General features: G+C 40.6%; 1 protein-coding gene across 1 annotated transcript in view; it reads right to left on the bottom strand.

The window, feature by feature from the left end:
• The window catches only part of hsd17b4 (hydroxysteroid 17-beta dehydrogenase 4), a 109806-nt gene extending 86631 nt beyond the window's left edge, over window positions 1–23175 (bottom strand). Inside the window, exons 1-7 of the mRNA XM_033017485.1 lie at window positions 23037–23175; window positions 19697–19750; window positions 17254–17361; window positions 8983–9042; window positions 6058–6079; window positions 1868–1914; window positions 91–175 (exon numbers count right to left, since the gene is read on the bottom strand). Of these exons, the coding sequence (XP_032873376.1) occupies window positions 91–175; window positions 1868–1914; window positions 6058–6079; window positions 8983–9042; window positions 17254–17361; window positions 19697–19750; window positions 23037–23109 (449 nt within the window). The 5' untranslated portion in view covers window positions 23110–23175. The remainder of the gene's footprint in view (window positions 1–90; window positions 176–1867; window positions 1915–6057; window positions 6080–8982; window positions 9043–17253; window positions 17362–19696; window positions 19751–23036) is intronic.
• Between the last annotated feature and the right edge of the window lie 810 nt (window positions 23176–23985).

The raw sequence follows: 23985 nt of genomic DNA, 5'->3' as shown, positions 1-23985 counted from the left end.
GGGTTTTTTTTAAGCAAACAATGAACAATATCTATAGATATTCAAAATAAAATATGCAACCATGTAGGAAGCACCAATTCTTTGTCTTACCTGCCATAATTTTGATTCTTCATGTGGTTCCACGCTGCTCTTGTGACTTTGAATGAGCCCCTCAAATGAACTCTCTGAATTAAATCTAAGAAGGAAAACATTTCTTGACCCAACCGGCTTAACTAAAATAATGTAGAAAGTTAAAGAACCAATATATAGTTCACGCCAAAGCAAGTTTTAATTAAAATGTTGCAGATTTTCATGGAGAAGGTACCAGGCTGAAGGTTTACGTCAAGAGACTAAAGACTGGAACTCTTGCTTTTACTAATGGCGGGGGAACGATTGCTCAGAGAGACACAAAATGATCTCAGGGACGGAGCTGGTAAATCCAAAAGATTGCATGATGTTGAATTGTGAAATCTTGGCAAGAGAATGTGGGTTCAAAGTAGTATTTTAATATTAAGATCAGTAACAGAACATGTACTTTCACGCAGAATTATTAACATAGCGTCTGAAAGAGTGATCTTAAAGATTCTGCAACTAACAAGAAAGCTGCAGCAATGAAGGCAGCAAAAAAAGGAGTTATGCCAAAATTGATATAAAGACAGGATTGATTTAAATACAGGTGATCCCAAACAATTAAAACTGAGGCCAAAATTCTAAGCCAGTAAGAGTGCTAAATAAAATGTAGCCAACTGACTTTACATTTGTGTAACAACATTTGGTGAGGCCACACTTGGAATATTGGGTTCAGTTCGGTCACCCTGATATAGGATAGATGGCATTACTCTGGAAAGAGTTCAAAGAAGATTTGCGAGGATGTTGCCAGGACTAGAGAGCCTGAGCTATGGGAGCAGGTTGAGCACGCTAGTATTTTATTCCTCACCGCGCAGGTAGAAGGGGTGATCTTATGCGCAGAAGTGCACAAAATCACGAGGGAGATAGTTAGGGTGAATGCATGGTCTTTTACCCAGGGGAGGGAATTAAGAACCAGGTTTAAGGTGAGGGGAAAGATTTAATAGGAACCCTTGGGACAACCTTTTCACAGAGGGTGATAGGTAATTGGAACGAGATGACAGGGGAAGTAGATGAGGCAGGTACAATAACAACATTGAAAAGACATTTAGATAGGTACTACGCTCCTGCCCGGTGCCTCAGGTCAGCTGATCAGCTGCTCCTGGAGGTACCGAGGTCTAAGCGGAAGCTCAGAGGGGATAGAGCCTTCTCTGTTGCTGCTCCGACATTATGGAACACTCTGCCGTTGCACATCAGACAGGCCCCCTCACTGTCCATCTTCAAAATCAGTCTTAAAACCCTTTTCTATTCCTTGGCTTTTGACCCTGCATGAGACTTTGCTCCTGTTTTAGTGTTTTTAATGTTTTTTATTGTTTTTACTCTCTTTTTTAATGTTTTTATTGGCTTGTAATAATTTTTTGTTCATGATTAGTCATGTACAGCACTTTGTTGCAACAGTGGGTGTTTTTAAAGTGCTCTATAAATAAAGTTATTATTATTATATTATAGAAAAGGATGAGAGAGAGAAGGGCCAAAAGCAGGCAGGTGCAACTAACTACATGGGGCATCTTGGTTAGCATGAAACGAGTTAGGCCGAAGGGCCCATTTTCATACTGTATGACTTATCATGTCTGCTTATCCAGTTGAAAAAATAATTTAAAGTTTGTCCAACAGTCGGGAATCATTTAATATCTAATGAAAGATGAATAATTTCAATGAAAATGTCATTAGAAAAAATATACACATAATAATAGCATAGCCATGTAACAAATCTGGTTATCATGTTGGATTTGAACTGTAGCTCCATTCTGCACATACTCACCCCAATCCAAATCACTTGTTCTTGCAAAAGAACGATCTCTTAAAATCCTAAAAATATCAAGGCAATTAAAAGGAAGTTAAAATGTGTTGCAAATTAATCAACTATCAGCAAAAGTAATTAAAATCTGACTTAAATTCTCTATATGCTAATGAATATCAAACTTGCATGGGAAGATTTTCTCCTGGTATTTAAATGTTGAAGAGTATCTGAGGTAGAAATGTAGAACTAAGGAGCTGAAATGGTCTTTATTCGAGGAAAGAAGCTCTTTGTAAAACAGCTAAAACCAGCCACAGGATTAATAAAAACAGTTGATTGCTCTCATGGTATGTACCAAGGTGTTTTCATGGTATTTCAATAGCCTGGCATACTTTCACACATGGCTATAAATTGTTGTGCAGAGGATTTAATGGGCAACATAATACATCATTATAAGATTAGTCGTTGCCATACACAGCAAGGTGCAATGTTATTCTTTGTCCACCTGAAGCGCATTAGTGAACATTATACATCCAGTAATGATAAACATAACAATACGTGCAAAACAGCAGAATGGTGCAAAAGAAATGACATGCACTCTGAAGTAGTGTGTGTAAAAAATTGAAGTACAATAACAGAATAATTAAATGAGATAAATTAGGAGTAAGGGTGTGTGGCAGCACCTCTGGGAAGTGGGTGTAAAAGAGGTGATTGGTTGAGGAGTCAGTTAGCATGGGGATGAAGCTGTCTTTAAGTCTGTACATCCTGCCTTTCAAGCTCTTATATCTTCTCCCAGAAGGTAGAGGAGACAAAAGGAAATGGCCAGTGTGGTAGTCATCTTTGATGACACTTCCAACCTTCCTATGCAACAAGCATGAGGATGAACTAGATGGAACGTAATGACGAGCCTAAGGTGGACTGGGCTGGGTTCACCACTATGCAGATTTGGGCAGTCAGGAGCAGAACAGTTGTCATACCAAGCCAAGATGCATCCCATATACAGAATACTTTCTGTAGCACATCTATAGACATTTGAGAGAATCCTCCTGGACATGGCAAACATTCTCAGATGCCTGAGGAAGTAAACATGCTGATGCTCTTTCTTGATACCACAATGTGAAGGGACCAAGTTAGGTTGCTGGTGTATGGATGCCAACAAGCTTGTACCAGTTGACCATCTCTGTTGATGAGGATACAGTGGTATTCGAATTAATGCTCTGCTTGGTCACACAGTCATGAGTGTACAAAGAGTAGTAGGGGACAGCGCACACAACCCAAAAGTGCAACACTGTTGAGCGTCAGGATGGATGAAAGGTTATACCAGTTCTAACCGACCAATTGTCCAGAAACCAGTTGCAGATGAAGGCCCCAAGGTCAAGCCCCCGATGTTTAGAGCTTATTTGGAATTATAGTATTGAAGGACAAGCTGTCGTCAATGAATAGCAAACTGATTCAGGTCTCCTCATTCTCAAGTTAATCCAGAACTGAATACAGTACGGAAAATATGATATCCTCTCTAGCCTATATTTCCTGGTTGCAAATTGGAGGGGATCCAGATTGTCCAGGAGATTGGCACTGATGTTTGAGAAATTATTTCAAAAATGTATAGGAAGATTTGCATAAAGTCAGATTATTCAGAACTCAAGGAGTCCCTGTATTTGCTCTACCTGCAAAAAAACGTATTTCAATATTTCATGTGGCAGGTCCACAGATCTTTGTTCAGCAACATTCTACAGTCTCACTCCATTTAAATAATAAATTCCTTGTTCATTCTTCCTTCCAAATGGATAACTTCACATTTGCCCACATTAGACTGCATCTATCAACTTCTACTGGCTCACTTAACTTATCTGACTGCTCTTGTAAACTGTGTCCATCTCCCAACTTACTTCTCCCAACTCCAGAACCAGGGGCCAGTCTTAGAACAAAGTGGAGTCATTTAAGACTGAGGTGAGAAAAAACTTTTTCACCCAGAGAGTTGTGAATTTATGGAATTCCCTGCCACAGAGGGCAGTGGAAGCCAAATCACTGGATGGATTTAAGAGAGAGTTAGATAGAGCTCTAGGGGATAGTGGAGTCAAGGGATATGGGGAGAAGGCAGGCAGGGGTTATTGATAGGGGACGATCAGCCATGATCACACTGAATGGCGGTGCTGGATCGAAGGGCCGAATGGCCTCCTCCTGCACTATTTTCTATGTTTCTATGTTTCTACTGGCCCACTATTCCATCTCCTCACATTTATCTGCAAAATACTCAGCCTCTTGAAGCAGGTAATCAATGTAGATTATAAATAGCTAAGGCCACAATAGTTATTTGGTGACGTCCCACTACTTTTGATTGCTACTCCTCAAAATATTTGCTTATCCCAACTCTGTTTTATGTTTGTTAGTTGCTTCCTTATCTTTGCCACTACTACCTTCCCCGTTTCCACCCCGCAAAGTGCTGATTGCATTTAGCTTGTGCAGTAACTTGCCATATGCACTCTACAGGTAAATACCCTGCCTCTACTTGTTCTACTTCATCCATCCTGTGGTACTTCTTCAAATAACTTTACAAATTAAAAAAAAAAGATTACCTTTACACAAAGCTATATAGGCTTGTTTGATTGTCTTAGGCTTTAGACTGTTACTACCTTCATAAGAATAGATTCCAGTTTCTCCCCCAATGAGAGACATGTGTCTGTCTTAAACAGTGGCACTCCATTTTCAGTTTCCAAGTCCTCTGGGAGCTCTCCAAATCAAGGGTTTTTTAGTAGATTACAGCAAACATTTCACCATAGAGCCACTTCCTTTGAGACCCTTGGATGCATGTCATTAGATCCAGGGTGCTTGTTGGACACTCAGTTTGCCTAGTACGTTTGATACTTTGTTTTATATTCCCCCAGCCCCCTCCTTGAATATCCATTGTTATTGGAAAGATGTGAGTGTCTTCTGCCCTGAAGACATAAATATTTGGAATCTTATTTTTTTCCTTATTTCCCATTATCAATTCCACTGTTCTATCAGTTCTATGTTTCAGCTATTTTTTTTAAAATCTGCCCATTGAATGTTTTATTATTGTGTTATATGATCTGAGTTTACTCTCAAACCTAATTTTCCCCATCATTTTTTCAGTGCCTTTTGCTGATTTACAAAAATGTCTCAATCCTTTCACCCACCACTAGCCTTCACAATGTTATATGCCTTTTCTTTCACTTAGCTAGCACTCTTAATTCGATCAGTTAGCCATGAATGATGCATCTTTCTTGTCGTGCCTTTTCTCACTCACCAAAATATACCTTAGCTGCGATTTATGAAAAACCTACTCAAATCTCTGCCACTGCTCATCTCTCGTCTTACCATTTGATGTATTTTTGCCGTCCATTTTAGCCAAGGCTGTCCTCATCTTTTTCTTTGTAATTGCTTTTATCTGAATTTAGGACATTAGGACATTAGTTTCAGACCAAAGCTTCTCACTCTCAAACGGAATTTGAAATTACATAGAAAATAGGTGCAGGAGTAGGCCATTCGGCCCTTCGAGCCTGCACTGCCATTCAATATGATTATGACTGATCATCCAACTCAGTATCCTGTACCTGCCTTCTCTCCATCCCTTTAGCCACAAGGGCCACATCTAACTCCCTCTTAAATATAGCCAATGACCTGGCCTCAACTACCTTCTGTGGCAGAGAGTTCCAGAGACTCACCACTCTCTGTGTGAAAAATGTTTTTCTCATCTCGGTCCTAAAGGATTTCCCCTTTATCCTTAAACTGTGACCCCTTGTCCTGGACTTCCCCAACATCGGGAACAATTTTCCTGCATCTAGCCTGTCCATCCCCCTAAGAATTTTGTAAGTTTCTATAAGATTCCCCCTCAATCTTCTAAATTCTAGCGAGTACAAGCCAATCTATCCACTTTCTTCATATGAAAGTCCTGACATCCCAGGAATCAGTCTGGTGAATTCTATCATTCTCTTCTTGGGCATCCTTTGCTAGGAGATGTTAGGCCGAGCAGAGTGAGAGAGAGGGAAAGGAGGGCAAGGTGGATTCAAACAACTCTCTCCACGATCCCAGGACAAACACTTGTGCCATTTAGCACCTCCACATGTTCAAATTGGGAGCAAAACACATGCTAATGGAGACTTGCATGTTTGACATTCACATAGCAATCAGACAATTTTGGAATCAGACATTTTTTGAGGCTCAACACATAAGGTACTGCAGAAACTACTCACCCAGCATTGTTAACAACAATATCTGAAATAAAGAGAAAGAAAAATGGTGTTAGCCACAATAAGTTCGGAAGCTGAACCTAATAATGCTTTAAATAAAATTTCAATGGTAAATGATGATCGTGTAGCAAGATGGCATTGGAGAGGGGCAACTCTTTGCTTGCTGGTCTCAGAAGAGGATCTACTGTGATCCAGGTGTGGAGCCGCCCGCTGGAGATGGGCAATGTCCTCAATTAATATCTCTCCATTGTTTTTATGCAGAGAAAGACATGAAGACGAGGAAACCTGGGAAATTGAATGGAGGCGTCTTCAGTACAGTCCATATTAGAGAAAAGATGTTGCTGGATGTCCAAAGACATATGAAGGTAGATAAATCTACCTGCCTGATCAGATATATCCAAGGAAATGGTGGGGAAAAAAACTGAGATATATATGAATCGTCGTTAGACACAAATGAGATGCCAGAAGACGGGAGGGTGGCTAATGTTGTGCCTCTATTTAAGAAAGGCTGCAAAGAGAAACCTGGGGACAATAGATCAGTAAGCATAAAATTTGTGGTAGGAAATTACTGGAGAGGAATCTGAGGGATAACATTTACATGCATTTGGAAAGGAAGATATTGATTAGGATAGTCAGCATGGTTTTGCACTTGGGAGATAATGTCTCACAAATCTAAAAGAATTTTGAAGAAGTAACCAAATTTGCTAATGAGAGCAAGACCATAGATGCTGGAAAATCGAAGGTAGACAAAAATGCTGGAGAAACTCAGCGGGTGAGGCAGCATCTGTGGAGCGAAGGTCGTAGATGTAGTCAGTATGAACTTCAATAAGGCCTTTGATAAGTTTCTGCATTGTAGGGGGCTCTGGAAGGTTTGATCGTATGGGATCCAGGGAGAGCAAGCTGACTAGACGGAGAATTAGCAGAAGGTGATGGCAGAAGGTGGTGAATCACACAGAGAGTGGTGAATCTCTGGAATTCTCTCCCGCAGAAGGTAGTTGAGGCCAGTTCATTGGCTTTATTTAAGAGGGAGTTAGATGTGGCCCTTGTGGCTAAAGGGATCAGGGGGTATGGAGAGAAGGCAGGTACAGGATACTGAGTTGGATGATCAGCCATGATCATATTGAATGGCGGTGCAGGCTCGAAGGGCCGAATGGCCTATTCCTGCACCTATTTTCTATGTAAGGTGGTGTCTTGGACTAGAGGCCGGTGACTAGTGGTGTGCCTCAAGGAGCGGTGCTGGGCCCCATTGTTGTTTGTAATCTAATCACAATTTGGATCAGAATGTACAACGCATAAATAGTAAGTTTGCAGATGACACCAAAATAGGTGGTATCATAAACAGTGAAGATAAGTATCAAGAAATACGGCACCAAGTGGACCAAGGAATGGCAAGTGGAGTTTAATTCAGGCATTGCATTTTGGAAAGTTAAAACAGGGCAGGACCGTCACAGTGGACAGTTGGGTCCTGGGGAGTGTTGGAGAGCAAAGGAATCAAGGACTAACATAGAAACAGAAAAAATAGGTGCAGGAGGAAGTCCTGCGCCTGCACCACCATTCATTGTGACCATGGCTGATTATCCACAATCAGTAACCTGTGCCTGCCTTCTCCCCATATCCCTTGATTCCACTAGCCCCTAGAGCTCCATCTATCTCTCTTAATAAATTTATCCAGTGAATTGGCCTCTACTGCCTTCTGTGGCAGAGAATTCCACAAATTCACATCTCTCGAGGTGAAAAAGTATGCCATTCAGCTGGAAAGAGCGCCAAGAAGATTTACGATGGTGTTGCCAGGACCCGAGATATTGAGATATTGGGAGTGGGTGGCAGACTGAGACTTTATTCCCTGGTGCGCAGGTGGCTGGGGTTCATTTTATAGAGATGTATAAAATCATGAGGGGAACAGATAGGGTGAATGAAGAGTGTTTTTTTTGCCACAGTTGGGGAATCAAGAACTATAGGGCATTAGTTGAAGGTGAGATGGAAAATATTTAATAGGAACCCGAGGGGCCTCATTTTCCACACAGAGGGTGTGGATCAAACTGCCAGAAGAGGCAGCTGAGACAGGCACAACAGCAACATTTAAAAAATAACTGGACTGGATAGGAAAGATTTAGAGAAATACGGGCCAAACATCTGCAATTATTCTAGCTTAAAGGGGTTATTGTGGCTGGCATGTACAAGCTGGACTGGAATGCCTGTTTCTGTACTATGACCACTACTTATTCTACCAAGGTTAATCTCACATTTTCTCCATGCCATGTTATATTTGCTAATGTATATGCCCATTTACTTTGTCAGTCTATAGTCTTCTGAAGCTTCTCTGGATCTATATCCACAGACCACACTGAGCAGCTTTGTAACATCAGCTGTCTTGCATCTTTTAATCTTGAACTCTTCATCAAAAATTACACAGTAACTGTACATATCTGGGGCTCAGCACGGACCCTGCTGCATCTGTTAGTCACAAGATTCACAGTTTGATAATAATCAATTCCGCCCAAGATTTGAGATGCCTTTTAAACTAATTTCCTCAATCATCCCAACTCCGTCAAAAGCATGCATACACAAGTCACAAAAATCAAAAATAATTGCAAGCACTTTAGGGAGAACATAGTTGCACTGGAGACAGTCAAGAGCAGATTCACAAGCATGTTGATTGAATTGGAGGACTTGAGTATTGTGAGAGATTCAATAGGTTGGACTTGTTTTACTTGGAGCAAAGGAACAGAGTTGATAGAGGTATAAAACTATGAGAGGCAGAGATAGGGTAGACAGTCAAAATCTATAATTGCCCACCCACACTACTATACACACAGTGCCAACTAATTTCCCTAAGGATATTTTCCTGGACCCATCGAATTTTAACAATCTCATTTTGCATAGCTCCTTTTCTAAGTGTAAATAACCATCAAATACATCATGACTCACCTATCCTTCCATAGGTATCCAAGGCAGTCTGAACAATTTTTTCCCCTTCTTCAACAGAATCTAGAATTCACAGTAAAGATTTGTTGAATGCAAGACAATTGCATATAAAACACCCTTAGTATTACAAATGTACACAATTCCCATTCCATCCTAATTGCACGTTCAAGAATGAGTAACTATACAATAAAACACCCACAAACAAGTGTGCAAAGGATTTTGGTGGTAATCAAATGGCAGATTTTACAAACTTATGGCTATTATTTTTTATTAATGCATCAACATTCTTAACTTTAAAAAAAAAGGTACACAGCGTGATAAATTTCCCTATGAAGAGCGTGAATTATAAGTGAGTGCTGAAACCAGAGCCCAGGTAAGATGAAAGGGAAACGCCACCTACTGAACTGAATGCTGAACCACTGGGATTGGCAAATAGTTGTATAACAAACTTTCCGAGATTTACTGAACTATTTTTTTTTTCTTTCACTTACTTAATAACAGCTCATAATGTTCATAATTACAGGTGACACAGTTGGCACATTGAGTCTGTGCTGATCCAGGGTCTATTGTAATACAGGGGAGCTTATTGTGGGCCTGCCTACAATAACAAACCTAAACTCAACCTGCCACTTATTAATAAAACATAACGTTTGCAGTCCTTGTTGCTTCATCCAAATAATACTTGGCACCTAACATTACATTTGCTCTCTATTGTGAAGATCAGTGAAAGACAACAAAAATTTCTAATTACAATTTAAGCATTCTGTCACAGTAACGGGATTAGGTATACAGCAACTGAATGATGAAATAGAAAGACAAGTAAAAGTGCAAGTGTAGTCAAAGGAAGACAGTCACTTGAAAATATTGTACCTCATCAGTCCCCACAAATCTAGCATTCATTTCTCCATGTGAAATACAATTACAAAATGCAGTAGCTGGGTTGGTTTCCACTTCGTCTTACAAACTAATAGAGTTTTGAGTTTGTTGCTGCATCTCCTTTTAATTCCTGATTCAGAGATTGATTTCAAGCAACTCAGATGATGTTGCCTCGGTCATAAACTTGTAACTGACTCATCATGCTTTTCTGGTAATATAGAGTCAAAGAGTGATGGTTACCGAGACGGGTGGCGGAGGCCGTTACGAAAGTGGCGCTTAAGACGGGCGGATGGATTTGCAGGGATTGGAGGGATGTGGTACATGTACATTTGGCTTGGCATCATGTTCGGTACAGGCATTGGGAGCGAAAGGTGCTGTTCCTGTGCTGTATTGTTCTGTGTTCTAAATAGGTTCAGAACATTCCTGACAGCACATCTCAGGCCTGCCTCAAAAATAAATGTAATCTCCCATGCACAATGCTCCATGATTTTATAAATAAATCAGAGAGGTAAGCAGTGGAGAGTGGAATGTTAAAAAGGAAACACTGCAAACACTCAGCAGATTTGGAACCAACTGAGGGAAGGTGCTCCAGGTTATAAAAATGTATTTCTTTTTCTCCAGAGATGCTGTCTCCAGCAGAATATTTACAGGATTTCCTGTTTTATTCATTGTTACAGATGAATTGTATTTTAGATACAAATGAGTGGGGGATGTGGGGAGGAATGTAGGCACTAGGGAATCAGATTTAAAAAAGATTAGATAACAAAAAGAATAATGGTACAAGATAACATACAGCTAACTGAGGTGAAAAAGCCGAATTATCGCAGTTACCCAGATAATTTGGAAAAAATTGTGGTAATCATGAATGAAAATATCAAAAGCAAATTATTTGGAATTGCTGAACTCAGCACAGCAAGATGCTTAGGCAGAAGATAATTTGCTGTTCGTCAATTACACGTCATTCTTAGTTGGAGCAGTGAAGGAGTTATAGGGCAGTGTGGAAATGTGATGGGAGGTACTGGATGCTCAGGGTCACACCTGCAGATTGGTGGATGCAAAGCAGAGCCTCATTCACTCATTCATTTATTTTTCAATCCTCCGCCATCCTACAGACAGCAAGATACAAAGTATGCTTTTGTTACAGGGTAGCAGCACATTCCAAAATCCAAACCCAGTGCCAGAATATACGACACACCAGGCTAATCGAGAATTATTTATCTTTTGCTAGTGTAGCAAAGGAAAACTTGATGGTGCAACAAAGGAACAGGTGACTTTCAGTTCTGGTCCATGTACAAGCAATAAACTGGGAACCAGTCGCTTTTATTGACCACAGTAATTTGGCTTTTTACTGACAAGAATGAGCGAATGATTTATCATCAGTCCACGATATGATACAGTGCCCTCCATAATGTTTGGGACAAAAGACCCATCATTTATTTATTTGCTTTGTTACTCCACAATTTGAGATTTTTAATAGAAAATATCACGTGGTTAAAGTGCACATTGTAAGATTTTAATAAAGGCCATTTTTATACATTTTGGTTTCACCATGTAGAAATTACAGCAGTGTTTATACATAGTCCCCCCATTTCAGGGCACCATAATGTTTGGGACAGAGCAATGTCATGTAAATGAAAGTAGTCATGCAATGACTGCTTGAAGTCTGCGATTCGTGGACTTCACCAGTCTTCTCTGGTGATGCTCTGCCAGGCCTGTATTACAGCCATCTTTAGCTTATGCTTGTTTTGGGGGCTAGTCCCCTTCAGTTTTCTCTTCAGCATATAAAAGGCATGCTCAATTGGGATCAGAGCAGGTAATTGACTTGGCCACTCAAGAATAGACCATTTTTTTAGCTTTGAAAAACTCCTTCGTTGCTTTAGAAGTATGTTTGGGATGATTGTCTTGTTGTAGAATGAACCGCCAGCTAATGAGTTTTGAGGCATTTGTTTGAACTTGATAGGATGTGTCTACGCATTTCAGAATTCATTATGCTACTACCATCAGCAGTTGTATCATCAATGAAGATTGTGAGCCAGTACTTTCATCAACCATACATGACCAGGTCATAACACCCCCACCACCGTGTTTCACGGTGGTATGCTTTGGATCTTGGGAAGTTCCTTCTCTCCTCCATACTTTGCTCTTGCCATCACTCTGAAGGTAATCTTCATCTTATCTGTCCACAAGACCTTTTTCCAGAACTGTGGTTGCTCTTTTAAGTACTTCTTGGCAAACTGTAACCTGGCCATCCTATTTTTGCGGCTAACCAGTGGTTTGCATCTTGCAGTGTAGTCTCTGTATTTCTGTTCATGAAGTCTTCTGCGGACAGTGGTCATTGACAAATCCACACTTGACTCCTGAAGACTGTTTCTGATCTGTCGGACAGGCGTTTGGGGATTTTTCTTTATTATGGAGAGAATTATTCTGTCATCAGCAGTGGAGGTCTACCTTGGCCTGGCAGTCCTTTTGCGATAAGCAAGCTCACCAGTGCTCTCTTTCTTCTTAATGATGTTCCAAGCAGTTGATTTTGGTAAGCCAAAGGTTTGGCTGATGTCTCTAACAGTTTTATTCTTGTTTCTCACTCATAATGGCTTCTTTGACTTTCATTGGCACAACTTTGGTCCTCATGTTGATAAACAGCAATAACATTTCCAAAGGTGATGGAAAGACTGGAGGAAAGACTAGGTGCTGAGAGCTCTCTTATACCTGCATTATGGAGACATTTAAACTCACCTGAGCAATTACAAATGCCTGTGAAGCCATGTGTCCCTTTAATTAAATCTGACATTTGGTGCTTTAACCACATGTGATTTATTTCTATCTCAAATTGTGGAGTACAGAGGCAAATAAATAAATGATGGGTCTTTGTCCCAAACATTATGGTGGGCACTGTAAGTTTTAATCTGCAATTTGAGAGGGAGAAGGTTATATTGGATGTGTCGGTATTGCTGTTGGGCAAAGGGGACTACAGAGGCATGACGGAGGAGCTGGCCAAAGTTGACTGGAAAGGGACCCTAGCAGGGATGATGGTGGAACAGCAATGGCAGGAATTTCTGGGAATAATCTGGGAGATGCAGGATCGTTTCATTCCAAAGAGGAAGAAGGATTCTAGGGGGCGAAGTCTATTTTAAGGGACAAGGGAAGTCAAGGACAGTATAAAATTAAAAGAGAAGGCATATAACATATTAAAGTTTAGCCAGAAGTCAGAGGATTGGGAAGCTTTCAATGAACAACAGAAGGTAACTAAAAATGCAATATGGGGAGAAAAGATGAAATACAAAGGTATGCTAGCCAATAATATAAAATTGGATAGCAATAGTTTCTTCAGTTATATAAAGAGTAAGAAAGACGCTGGACTACTGGAAAATGTTGCAGAAGAAGTGATAATGGAAAATAAAGAAATGGCAGAGGAGTTGAATAACTTTTTTGCATCAATCTTCACAGTGGAAGACACCAGCAACGTGACTGAAATTCAAAAGAGTCAGGGTGTGGAAGTTAGTGGAGTGGCTATTACTAGGGAGAAGGCACTTGGGAAGCTGAAAGGGCTGGTGGATAAGTCACCTGGGCCAGATGGACTGCACCCTAGGGTTCTGAAAGAAGTGGCTTTAGAGATTGTAGAGGCATTGATAGTGATATTTCATGAATCACTAGTCAGGAGTGGTACCAGATGATTTAAAAATTGCCAATATTACCCACTGCACAAAAAGAGAGCAAGGCAGAATAATGGGAACTACAGTATAGGCCGGTTACTCCGACCGGTGGTTGTTAAGAATTTAGAGTCCATTATAAAGGATGAGGTTACGGAGTACTTAGAAGTTCACAATAAAATAGGCCAAAGTCAGCAAGGCTTTGTGAAGGGGAGGTCTTGCTTGACAAATTTGCTGGAATTCTTTGAAGTAAATAGCAGGACCGACGAAGGAGAGTCAGATGTTGTTTACTTAGATTTTCAGAAAGCCTTTGAGGCTGCCAAGAAAGATGAGAGCCCACTGTATTAAGGGGCAGATACTAGCATGGTTAGCAGGTTGGCTGGATGGCAGAAGACAAAGAGTGGCAATAAAGGAGGCTTTTTCTAGTTGGCTGCCAGTGACTAGTGGAGGTCCGCAAGGGTCGGTGCTGGTGCCGCTACTGAGGAGCTGGTCAAAGTTGACTGGAAAGGGACCCTAGCAGGGATGATGGTGGAACAGCAATGGCAGGAATTTCTGGGAATAATCTGGGAGATGCAGGATCGTTTCATTCCAAAGAGGAAGAAGGATTCTAGGGGGCGAAAGTCTATTTTAAGGGACAAGGGAAGTCAAGGACAGTATAAAACTAAAAGAGAATCATATTAAAGATTAGCCGGAAGTCAGAGGATTGGGAAGCTTTCAATGAACAACGGAAGGTAACTAAAAAGGCAATATGGGGAGAAAAGATGAAATACAAAGGTATGCTAGCCAATAATATAAAATTGGATAGCAATAGTTTCTTCAGTTATATAAAGAGTAAGAAAGACGCTGGACTACTGGAAAATGTTGCAGAAGAAGTGATAATGGAAAATAAAGAAATGGCAGAGGAGTTGAATAACTTTTTTGCATCAATCTTCACAGTGGAAGACACCAGGAACGTGACTGAAATTCAAAAGAGTCAGGGGGTGGAAGTTAGTGGAGTGGCTATTACTAGGGAGAAGGCGCTTGGGAAGCTGAAAGGGCTGGTGGATAAGTCACCTGGGTCAGATGGACTGCACTCTAGGGTTCTGAAAGAAGTGGCTTTAGAGATTGTAGAGGCATTGATAGTGGTATTTCATGAATCACTAGTCAGGAGTGGTCCCAGATGATTTTAAAATTGCCAATATTACCCGCTGCACAAAAAGAGAGCAAGGCAGAATAGTGGGAACTACAGTATAGGCCGGTTACTCTGACTTCTCCTGGTAAGATTTTAGAGTCCATTATAAAGGATGAGGTTACGGAGTACTTAGAAGTTCACAATAAAATAGGCCAAAGTCAGCAAGGCTTTGTGAAGGGGAGGTCTTGCTTGACAAATTTGCTGGAATTCTTTGAAGTAAATAGCAGGACCGATGAAGGAGAGTCAGTAGATGTTGTTTACTTAGATTTTCAGATAGCCTTTGAGGCTGCCAAGGAAGATGAGAGCCCACTGTATTAAGGGGCAGATACTAGCATGGTTAGCAGGTTGGCTGGATGGCAGAAGACAAAGAGTGGCAATAAAGGAGGCTTTTTCTGGTTGGCTGCCACTGACTAGTGGAGTTCCGCAAGGGTCGGTGCTGGGGCCGCTACTCTTCGCGTTGTATATTAATGCGTAATGATGGGAAGGTTAATAGAAGAGGTACGATTAAATGCTTGCCAAAACATGGATAACTGGGACGTCAAACTCCACTATAAAGGGAAGCAACTATAAAATATTCTCGGAAACAGAGGATTCTGAAATAGGAGTAATGAGAACAGACCTCAAAGGTGTTACCTGGTATTGGGATTTGCTCAACAGGTAAATAGTGACATAAAATTGTTTATCTGACTTTATATAATTGAAAAATACTTCAGCACCAAAAAATAGTGTTGAGGCTGCAAGTCCATTGCAAGTTTCAGTGAAACTACCCCAGTTATTTGTGTTTTACATTGGGGGAAAAAAGGGAACACCACAGAAGTCCAAAACAATATTAGTTTGAAAAATGCAAAGAATACCAACACTACAGCTGCATTCGGTAATATGGAAAAATGAATGTTGAAGTTATCAGAATTGAGTCTTTAGACTTTAGAAATACAGCATGGAAATAGGCCCTTCGGCCCACTGAGTCCACGTTGACCAGTGATCACCCCCTACACTAATACTATCCTACACACTGGGTAAAATGTTACCAAAGCCAATTAGCCTACAAACCTGCAGGTCTTTGGAGGAAACCAGAGCATCCGGAGTAAACCCACACGGTCACAAGGAGACCGTACAAACTCAGTACACACAGCACCCGTGATCAGGATCGAACCCGGGACTCTGGTGCTATAAGCCAGCAACTATCGCTGCGCCACTATGCCGCCCTGTAGTTACCCCTATAAAACTCAGGCTGAAAATCAGTATCTAAAACACAAAGTGCTGGGGTAACTCAGCAGGAAAGGTAGCATCAGTGAACAGGCAGCATCAGGAGACAACATTTTGTATCAGGACCGTAGTTTGGATAATTTTGAGCTTGTGTTTTGAAGTCCCCGATGGTAATCTCTCAGCACACCTGACTTCTTTGTCCAGGGAAGAGCCAAGTAATCAGGTGCATTTTGCGCCTCACTGTTATGCCAGCCAAAGCTGGTGTACATAGCTGGGACTCCTTTAATTTTAACGAGTTACTGAACTTGATTAAAAAGGCAAATTGTAATTACTTGAATCTATTCGCCCCTTATTATCAATGATCTGTAGAAACAATTCAAAATGCTTTGAAATCTGCAAACTATCAAATAGTTCCAAGAAAATGTTGGGGGTGATGCGCAGTTTGTCATCATGTGCAGCGGTAGAGTTGCTGCCTTACAGTGCCAGAGAACGGGGTTCGATCCTGCATATGGGTGCTGTATGTACTGAGTCAGTTTCAAGCGATGGCCATAAAACCAGACCTCTAGTTTGATTAATCCCACAGACTCACAAGAGGCAAGAGCAGCTAGAAGAAGCATGCACGCCTTCATTGCAAGCACCAAGCCAATCAAGCAAGATGCTGCTGGCATGTTAAACATCCTTCCAGAATTTGGATTCAGTCAAATAACATTGGGTAGATTCATGTTATATGTAACCATATTCTCTACAATTAGTCATAGGTCAGTATTTGGTTTCTTTATTTCCCTTCCATTATTATAAGAAGCAACATTTGCAATGCAGAAAATATGGATCAAAGGAAATTTAGAATACCATCACCCCTCCCCCACTTTTAAAAGTTACAGGAACCTGCATGCTATTTTCCAAATATCACATCGTTCAATAGACTTCTTCATTATTTTGTGGTCCAATTGGCTGAATGACTGATATAATTGTGTTTTATTTATTTTCACTGGAAGGGAACTACTACAAACAGAAAAGCAAGTTTTTAAATCTAAAGATAAATAAATTATGTCAAAATTGCAACTGCAAAGGCACAACACACAATAACCAATTGTTTCAGTAGCATGAGAATGTCCTTCACTCAAAGTTTCACATATCATTTCACCATGGCTCTGATTAGTGATTAGCATTTACAAAATCTGCAATTTTTTGTATGTTGATAAAATATATAGTATAATTCAAAGGTGAAATGTTTGTCTCAATTGTACCTCATCTTCGTACAAACTTTTAAATTATGATCTTCTAGAGAGAATAGTCCAGTCAGGAAATAGAACAGATAATGATGCATTTTGAACATAAAACAGAACAAGCTGAATAAAACGTGAAGCACAATACCATAGCTGGCCACAGCGTTGCCTCCTTTTGCCCTTATCTCTTCCACCACTCTATCTGCAGCAGATGAGCTTTTGCCTTCTCCTTTGATGTCACCACCTAGGTCATTTACTGCAGCAAGAAATTAATAATGTTAGATCAAAATAAATATTTCACTTTCTATAATGTTGTGATGGGGGTACAGACACAAGAGTAGCTAATTTAATCTATTGATTATATTCAATCCCAAGATATATTAAAAATGGCACATTTTACTGCATTTCTCCCGAGCAAGTTTCTCTGCATCTACTGTGTCAAATCTTTTCATCATTTTAAACACATTGATTCAATTAACCCCTACCCAAAAGAGCATTAAGTATATGTCACCTCTTCTTATAGTTTAACCTTTTAAGCCACGTAATAAAATCATGGCTGATCATCTGCAACCAAATCTGCATTCTGGTTTACCCATGGAAACCTATCATCATCCCTTTTCCTCCTTGCTTCTCCATTAAATACTTCTGCCTTAAAAATATTTAAAAGGCTCAGCTTCCAGTACTTTGTGAGGAAGAGAGTTCCAAAGACTGATGAAGTTCTAAACGTTTGCTTCATCTCTATCATAAATATGTGACCCCCATATTTTTTTTTTACAACAATGACACTAGTTCAAAAGCCCCCGTCAAAAGAAAAATTCAGACAATATTCACTCTATCACGATCTCCTAACATCATGTGTAATTTTAAAGGTCGTCTCTCACTCTTCTAAACTCCAGCAGGTACAAGCCAAGCCTCTCCAGCTTTTCTCTGCCCATTCACGGTTTACTCTACTAAACGTTTTTTCAGATAGAAACATAGAAACATAGAAAATAGGTGCAGGAGTAGGCCATTCGGTCCTTCGAGCCTGCACCGCCATTCAATATGATCATGGCCGATCATCCAACTCAGTATCCTATCCCTGCCTTCTCTCCATACCCCCTGATCCCTTTAGCCACAAGGGCTACATCTAACTCCCTCTTAAATATAGCCAATGAACTGGCTTCAACTACCTTCTGTGGCAGAGAATTCCACAGATTCACCACTCACTGTGTAAAAAATGATTTTCTCATCTCGGTCCTAAAAGACTTCCCTCTTATCCTTAAACTGTGACCCCTAGTTCTGGATTTCCCCAACATGGGGAATAATCTTCCTGCATCTAGCCTGTCCAACCCCTTAAGAATTTTGTAAGTTTCTATAAGTACCCCCTCAATCTTCTAACTTCTAGCGTGTACAAGCCAAGTCTATCCAGTCTTTCTTCATATGAAAGTCCTGCCATCCCAGGAATCAATCTGGTGAACCTTCTCTGTACTTCCTCTATGGCAAGAATGTCTTTCCTCAGATTAGGAGACTAAAACTGTACGCAATACTCCAGGTGTGGTCTCACCAAGACCCTGTACAACTGCAGTAGAACCTCCCTGCTTGATGATTCCAATGCCTTAAATTCTACCGTAGGAATTTCTGCAAGCAGAATTATGTACATAGTATGTACATGAATCCCCAACGAATCCCCTTCCCCAAGGACAATCTTGTTTTATATACATTTCGATAGCAGTAAACAACAATTTTGATAGCCTTCCTAAGTACTCGTTGTACACATATCCTAGCCATTTGCAATTCATGTACTCTTTTGCATCTCAGAACTCTGTCATCTCACACCATTTTGAACAGTGTACTTTTTTTAATCCTGTCAAATTAGAAAAGTTCACATATTCCCACATTATATTTCATTTGCCAGATCTTTACTCACTCACTTAACACATCTACATCCCTTTGATAACATTTCTGATTTAATCTGCATGATACTCATTCAGACAAGTTGGTAGACAAATGCAAATAGGTTTTCCTTCACAACGATGGATCAAAAAATAAAACATGGTCTGGCCCACTTTATTATTGAATTCTAATCACCGAGAGAAATAACATACTATCTACATAATTAATTCTGCATTAAACAACAACAAGCTGGAAATCGTAGAGCAAAACTTACTACAAGAAAACATTTTGAAAAAAAGTAATGTTATTTGTTGCAATAGAGCTATTGAAGACTAAACGGCCAGTCCCACTGTACGATGTAATTCAAGAGCTCTCCCGAGTTAAAAAAAAACATGGTAAGCACGTAGAATGTACGTAGCGGGTACGTCGAAGCTCGGGACGTCTCTTAGCGGCTCGTAATGCTAATGGCAGGTACTCGGGAAACGCGGTAAGCTTGTGAAGATTTTTCAACATGTTGAAAAATGTCCACGAGAGCCCCGAGTACCTACGAGCAGCTATTACCGTAATTCTCCAAATTCGAATCAGGGGAAACTCGGGAGAACTCTTGAATTAGCTTGTGCATTGGGACAGGCCCTTTATGGTAAATATGAGAGAGCAGAGTGAAACTAAAGAAAATATACACTATGATTAATTGGGAATGATCTTCAAAAATCACTTACCAACAACAGAAGCTCCTCTTTCTGCAAATAATAATGCATAGGCTCTTCCCAAACCTTTTTAAAACAAAAAAAAGCTTTGAAAAACCTACCAGCAAAAACAAATATATTTTGTACTTTAAACTTTTCTTTCTCTTTTTTTATATGCATGCAAGGTCAAAGATAATGCTTTACAAATGGCAAGTTATTTTAATATATCTGGACAGTATTTTTTCCAACGATGCATCTGTTTACTATTTAGAATGACTACACTTCAAATACAAAATGGTTAGTTTAATACACATTTACACAGCACAATATCTGAATTTGCATACTGAAAGGGTCCTTCAAATGAAATGATCTGATAGTTCATGTAATTTCAAAAAATCTCGTAACTATTCAAACATCCCCGTTCCAATCAACAATTTCCAGGAACAGCTTCTTCCCTGCTATATCAGCTTGAATGGACCTTTGTTAAGGATGTATTCCCGATCATTCAATCTACTACCGTGCAACCCTGGCACTTTATTGAAATCTGCACGTTATCTGCAGTTGTAAATAATTCCTCACTATCTGCAAGGCTATGCCCGTTAATACATGGATCAGTTTTGCCACGTGTTTCGGGTAAAACTTTCAATATCTCCAGTGTATCTTCATAACTAAAGTCCCTCATTACTGGAGACACAAGAGATTAGAGATGCTCGAATCTCAAGTATAAACATACGTGCTGCTGGAGTAACTCAAAGAGGGTCAGGCAGCATCTGTATAAGGAAATGGACAGACGTTTTGGTCAGGACCCTCCTTCAGACTGATGAGGCAGAGGGAAGTTAGCTACAAGAGAAGTAGGGGGGGGGGGGATGATTACCATGAACAAAGTATATTTACCCTAATTCAAAACTCACAGCCAAAAAATGAATTGCCAATAGTAAATTAGAACCCATGACACTGTTGCAAAGGAACTGCTGTTGTAACTAAGCTGGTCAAACAGCATCTTCATGGCAAAGGGATGGTCTCCAATCTAATGCAGGATTTCAACCCAAAACATCGACCCTCCCTTTGCTTCACAGATGCTGCTCAACCCACTAACCTCATTGACTTGAAACATCAACTCTGCTTTTCTCTTCAAAGATGTTACCTGTCCTGCCGAATATTTTCCACAATGGTTTTCAATCTCAATTTTGCTGAATCATTGCCCAAAATCGGTTGTCAATTTTTCTCACTTCACTGTTGCACTTTGCCTCAAACAACCTTCCCACGTTGTCCAGTTAATCATCACAACCAATGGGAAATGGTTCAATCGACAGTGACTACTTTGCAGAACAAACTATCATCGAAACCTCAGTAGTTGAGTTGTGGTATGAAGAAAATGTTTAGGTTTACACGTTCAGAGTCAGGAAACGGACCCTTCGGCTTACCTATGCCGATCAAGATGCACCATATACACTTGACCCACCCGTCTGTGTTTGGCCCATAAACCTCTTGACCTTTCCTATCCAAGTCCCTGTACAAATGTCTTTAAATGGTATTTTTGTACCTGCTTCAGCTACCTCATCTGACAGCTCATTCCATATATCCACCACCCTCTGTGTGAAAAAGTTGTCCCTCAGGTTCCTATTACCTTAAACCCATGGCCTCTGGTTCACAATTCTGCTACTCTGGGGAAAAGGGTCTACCCTATCTATTCCCCTCATAATTGTGTACACCTCTATAAGCTTTGCCCTCATCCCCCTGTGCTCTGAGGAAAAAGGTTCTAGCCTGCCCCACCTCTCCCTATAGCTCAGGCCCTCAAGTCCTAGCACAATCCTCGTAAATCTTCTCTGCACTCTTTCCCGCTTAACAACCTCTTTCTTATAGCAGGGTGACCAAAACTGAACGCACTACTGCAAATGTGGATTCACCAACATTTTGTACAATTGTAACATTACATCCCAAATTCTACACTCAATATCCTGACTGATGGAGGACAATGTTCTTGACCACCTCTATCTACTTGTGACGCCACTTTCAAGGAACCTTACCTGCACTCCACGATCCCTCTGCTCTGCAACACTCCCCAGATTACTGCCATTCACTGAGAAGGTCCTGCCGTGATTTGACTTCCCAAAAATGCTGCATTTAACCTTTAACCATTCCTCAGCCCACTGATCCAACTGAGCTCAAAGATATTGTTGATTCATTCACTGAAGCACGAGGGTGGGCTTGATATATGATGACATTCATAAGAATAAGATTCTCTAACAATAAAGGCTCCATTTCCAATTAGCCATTTCCCATATCTCAGGAGTCACCTCTTAGCAAATCAAATCAAATTCACCACTGCCATTAATGCACTAAAAGAGCTTATGGTCGATTAAGGCAAAAGACTTCTCGAATGTGGCACACAACTCATGATCGACTTATCAGTTCCATCCTACCTGCATCTCGAGACGCTGGAAAAATACAACTAAAGCTGACTCTATAAAGTCCTGCAATTACACTGAAAAGTAAACCAACATCCTCGCCCAGGCAAATATACCCGACAATTAAGCCATTGTTACTACCAGTTGGCTGCATCATTTAAATGCACAACACAAACTCTTGAAACAAAGTATTCCAAGTTCTGTCATGAGAGGAGATTGAGAAAAAGATTCAGAGATGTGCTCAAGGTGCAAAATCCTATTGACTCCAGAACTACTAGCCCACGATCACACAAAATGGAGCAACATAAGCTATGATGATATATTGAAAATCTTGAGATTATGCATTGGAGCCCTGCACAGAGCATGCCATTTTACAAAATACCCACCCATTTATTCCATCAACCACCTTCTACTCCCTCTGGAAATGTACTTTGCTTCCTACAATGCCTCATTGGCCACTCCAGAAGTTAAAAACTGTGTGGAAATCATCCTCAGTTTCAAGGGGCTGCCCAATATTTATTTTTGCATGTTTCAAATAAAGTATTGTGTAATTTTAAAGTGAAACGTTGGAGGGTTCAATTTTTTTGCATCAACTTTAATGTTAAGGCCAACCGTACAACCTTTGCTCCATGATATTCAGAGAACATTTAGTGAACCTATGCAAACGTAGAGATGTATACACGTTTTGTAACAAACCAGTTAAAGATTTCACTTTAAAATCAAAATGTCAAAAGCAAACATTATTGGATTACAGCAATTAAAATATATACACTGACATCATCCCAAAACAGAGGAAAGCTGTGAATTCAAGGAAGTTTGCAAACCCCGTGCAGCCAGCTGTGGTTGCAAATTGCCGACCTTTACCCCGGCCCAGAGCACTGGGCTCTCTCATTGCAACCAAACCGCGGCTCCCTGCGCGCAACACAAATGCTGAAGGAACGCAAACCACACGGGCCATTACCGACCTCCTCCAGCCCCTGTAACAATTGCCACCTTCCCGTCGAGGCGCAAGGGGACGGCGGGCAGCATCTCGGCCATTGCACGGCTCTCGGTAACTCAGCCGCCACTGAGCTGCGCAATGTCAGCGTGCAATGCAATGCAATGCACTGCACTATGGGCGATGTAGTCCAACCGGAGCGCCTCCCCTGTCAAGGACTTTTTGCTCATAGAGTTGGGTTAATGACCTGGAAACCCTGGGACCAAACATTAACCAAGCCTAACTGTAAGCAGTCAGGAAAATAGGTGATGTTTGGTAACAAAAACCTGTGTGTGACTTTTTAAATGTCCTTGGCTTATTGTCATTGTTATTCATAAAGAAATTTTGGGAGATGAGAAGAAAGGGTATTTGACAGTGTTGAACTTTTTAGACATTTTCTTTCTGTCCCTGTCACAACCTGAGCAACCACAATATATTTCATAGTTTTCAACCAGTTCTTTTGTTCATAAGCTCATAAATTCTAGGAGCAGAATTAGGCCATTCAACCCATCAAGTCTACTCCGTCATTCAATCATGGCTGATCTATCTTTCCCTTTCAACCCTATTCTCCTGCCTTCTCCCCATTGTATTGTATTGTATTGTATTGTATTCAAATTTATTGTCATTGTCTCAGTTAGAGACAACGAAATGAATTTCCCTTACAGGCAGTATCATAAAAATAAAAATAAATAAATAATAATAAATAATAAAACATTAAAAATAAAATAGAATTTAAAAAAAAGCACAAACACTGAAAGTCCACGACACAACATAACACAGTGGCACCAAGGTGAGGAAGGCACCATAGTCCAGCCAGCCTCCACTCCGTTCTTCCCAGATGTTCACTCGTGGTCGAGGCCTTCCTAGCACCCGCAGTCGCCGCCCCGGGTGGCCCGATGTTCAGGCCCTCACGCCGGGCTGGTGGAACGCCGACGCCG

Source organism: Amblyraja radiata, chromosome 3 (genome assembly GCF_010909765.2).
Source record: "Amblyraja radiata isolate CabotCenter1 chromosome 3, sAmbRad1.1.pri, whole genome shotgun sequence".
NCBI lineage: Eukaryota > Metazoa > Chordata > Chondrichthyes > Rajiformes > Rajidae > Amblyraja > Amblyraja radiata.
The sequence above is the reverse complement of the archived record's forward strand: the minus strand, read 5'-3'. Positions and strand labels throughout refer to the sequence as shown.